This window comes from Fukomys damarensis, unplaced genomic scaffold (assembly GCF_012274545.1).
Source record: "Fukomys damarensis isolate Sample0158 unplaced genomic scaffold, DMR_v1.0_HiC HiC_scaffold_20, whole genome shotgun sequence".
In the NCBI taxonomy this organism is placed as follows: Eukaryota; Metazoa; Chordata; class Mammalia; order Rodentia; family Bathyergidae; genus Fukomys; species Fukomys damarensis.
In genome coordinates, this window is record NW_022900932.1 from 2412156 (window position 1) to 2413740 (window position 1585).

At 65.6% G+C, this 1585-nt stretch overlaps 1 protein-coding gene across 1 annotated transcript in view; it reads left to right on the forward strand.

Moving 5' to 3' along the window:
* The window catches only part of Itpr3 (inositol 1,4,5-trisphosphate receptor type 3), an 82953-nt gene that overhangs the window by 67799 nt on the left and 13569 nt on the right, over positions 1-1585 (forward strand). The window contains 3 exon segments of the mRNA XM_033766386.1: positions 1-190; positions 939-1113; positions 1412-1584. The exon segment at positions 1-190 is cut by the window's left edge and continues 21 nt beyond it. Coding sequence (XP_033622277.1) covers positions 1-190; positions 939-1113; positions 1412-1584 — 538 coding nt within the window.

Consider the following 1585-nt stretch of genomic DNA (forward strand, 5'->3'; position numbering starts at 1 on the left):
CTCAAGTGCGCCCCCTCCAGGCCTGGACCAAGACTGGTCGGCGATCGGGGCCACCCAGTGCCGGCTGGACAAGGAGGGGGCCACCAAGCTGGTGTGTGACCTCATCACCAGCACCAAGAACGAGAAGATCTTCCAGGAGAGCATCGGCCTGGCCATCCGCCTGCTGGACGGGGGCAACACCGAGATCCAGGTGAGGGCTGGCGGGGACACTGCCTGCTGGAGGGTGCATGCATGCTACAGGCTGCTTGCTCCCTCTCCATCCCGCGCGGCCTTTTGGAGCCCTGCTCAGCTCCGCCTCCCCTGAAGCCGGGACACTGCTTTTCCCTGGTCCCCTCACCACCTGAGAAGCCAGCACTGAGCACCACCTGTATGCCGGCAGCATTCTGGGCACGGCGGTTCTGTAGTAAAAAGAGTCGAAATCTGTGCCCTCGTGGTGCTTGCACCCTAGAGGACACAGGCACCCAGGTGACCTCAGGCTGTACGGAGAGCACGGCCAGGCCAGGGCTCATGGTGGCATTCTGCTGCAGGGGGTGACGGACAGGGATGGAGACTCACTGGGCAGAGCCGAGGTGGCACAGGGCTGCAGGGTGGGGAGCGCCCAGGACCTGGGGCTAGAGGGGCCCAGCCCTCACCTGGCCTCCTGGGCGCTGTGGGCTTTTGTTCAGGGGAGGTGGGGTCACTGCAGCTCGGAGGGATCCTCTGGCTGCATGTGGGGTGCAGACAGGAGCAGAGGCAGCACCTGGGCTGGAGGAGGCCACGCAGGGCTCCAACTTGGCCTTCCTTCCCTGCCCACCTCTGATAGGCTCAGGAGGGACGCGAGTGTCCTGTGTCCTGCCAGCCCTGGTGCCTTGGGCGCTGGGGCCGTGTGTGCTGTCCTTGCTCCTGCACCGGGGTGGGGCCCTTAGATCCGAGCTGTTCCCCCTCTTCCTTTCCCCCAGAAATCCTTCTACAACTTGATGACAAGCGACAAGAAGTCAGAGCGCTTCTTCAAGGTGCTGCATGACCGTATGAAGCGGGCGCAGCAGGAGACCAAGTCCACGGTGGCCGTGAACATGAACGATCTGGGGAGCCAGCCTCGGGAGGACCATGAGCTGGCCAACCCCACCACCAAAGGTCAGGGGTGCAGGGCGCAGAGCTGGGGCTCCGGGAGGGCACAGGCACAGGGTGAGGGCCGGGCTTCCAGCAGCTTCCTCATCAGCTCCCACCCCCAGGCCACATGGCCTCCTTCTCCGTGCCCGGCTCCCCGTACTCGCTGGGCGCCAGCCTGCGCAGGGGACACGAGGGGAGCGCGCACGCGCAGAGCAACGAGATGGGCACGTCGGTGCTCATCATGCAGCCCATCCTGCGCTTCCTGCAGCTGCAGGGTGAGGGCCGGGCTTCCAGCAGCTTCCTCATCAGCTCCCACCCCCAGGCCACATGGCCTCCTTCTCCGTGCCCGGCTCCCCGTACTCGCTGGGCGCCAGCCTGCGCAGGGGACACGAGGGGAGCGCGCACGCGCAGAGCAACGAGATGGGCACGTCGGTGCTCATCATGCAGCCCATCCTGCGCTTCCTGCAGCTGCTGTGCGAGAACCATAACCGCGAGA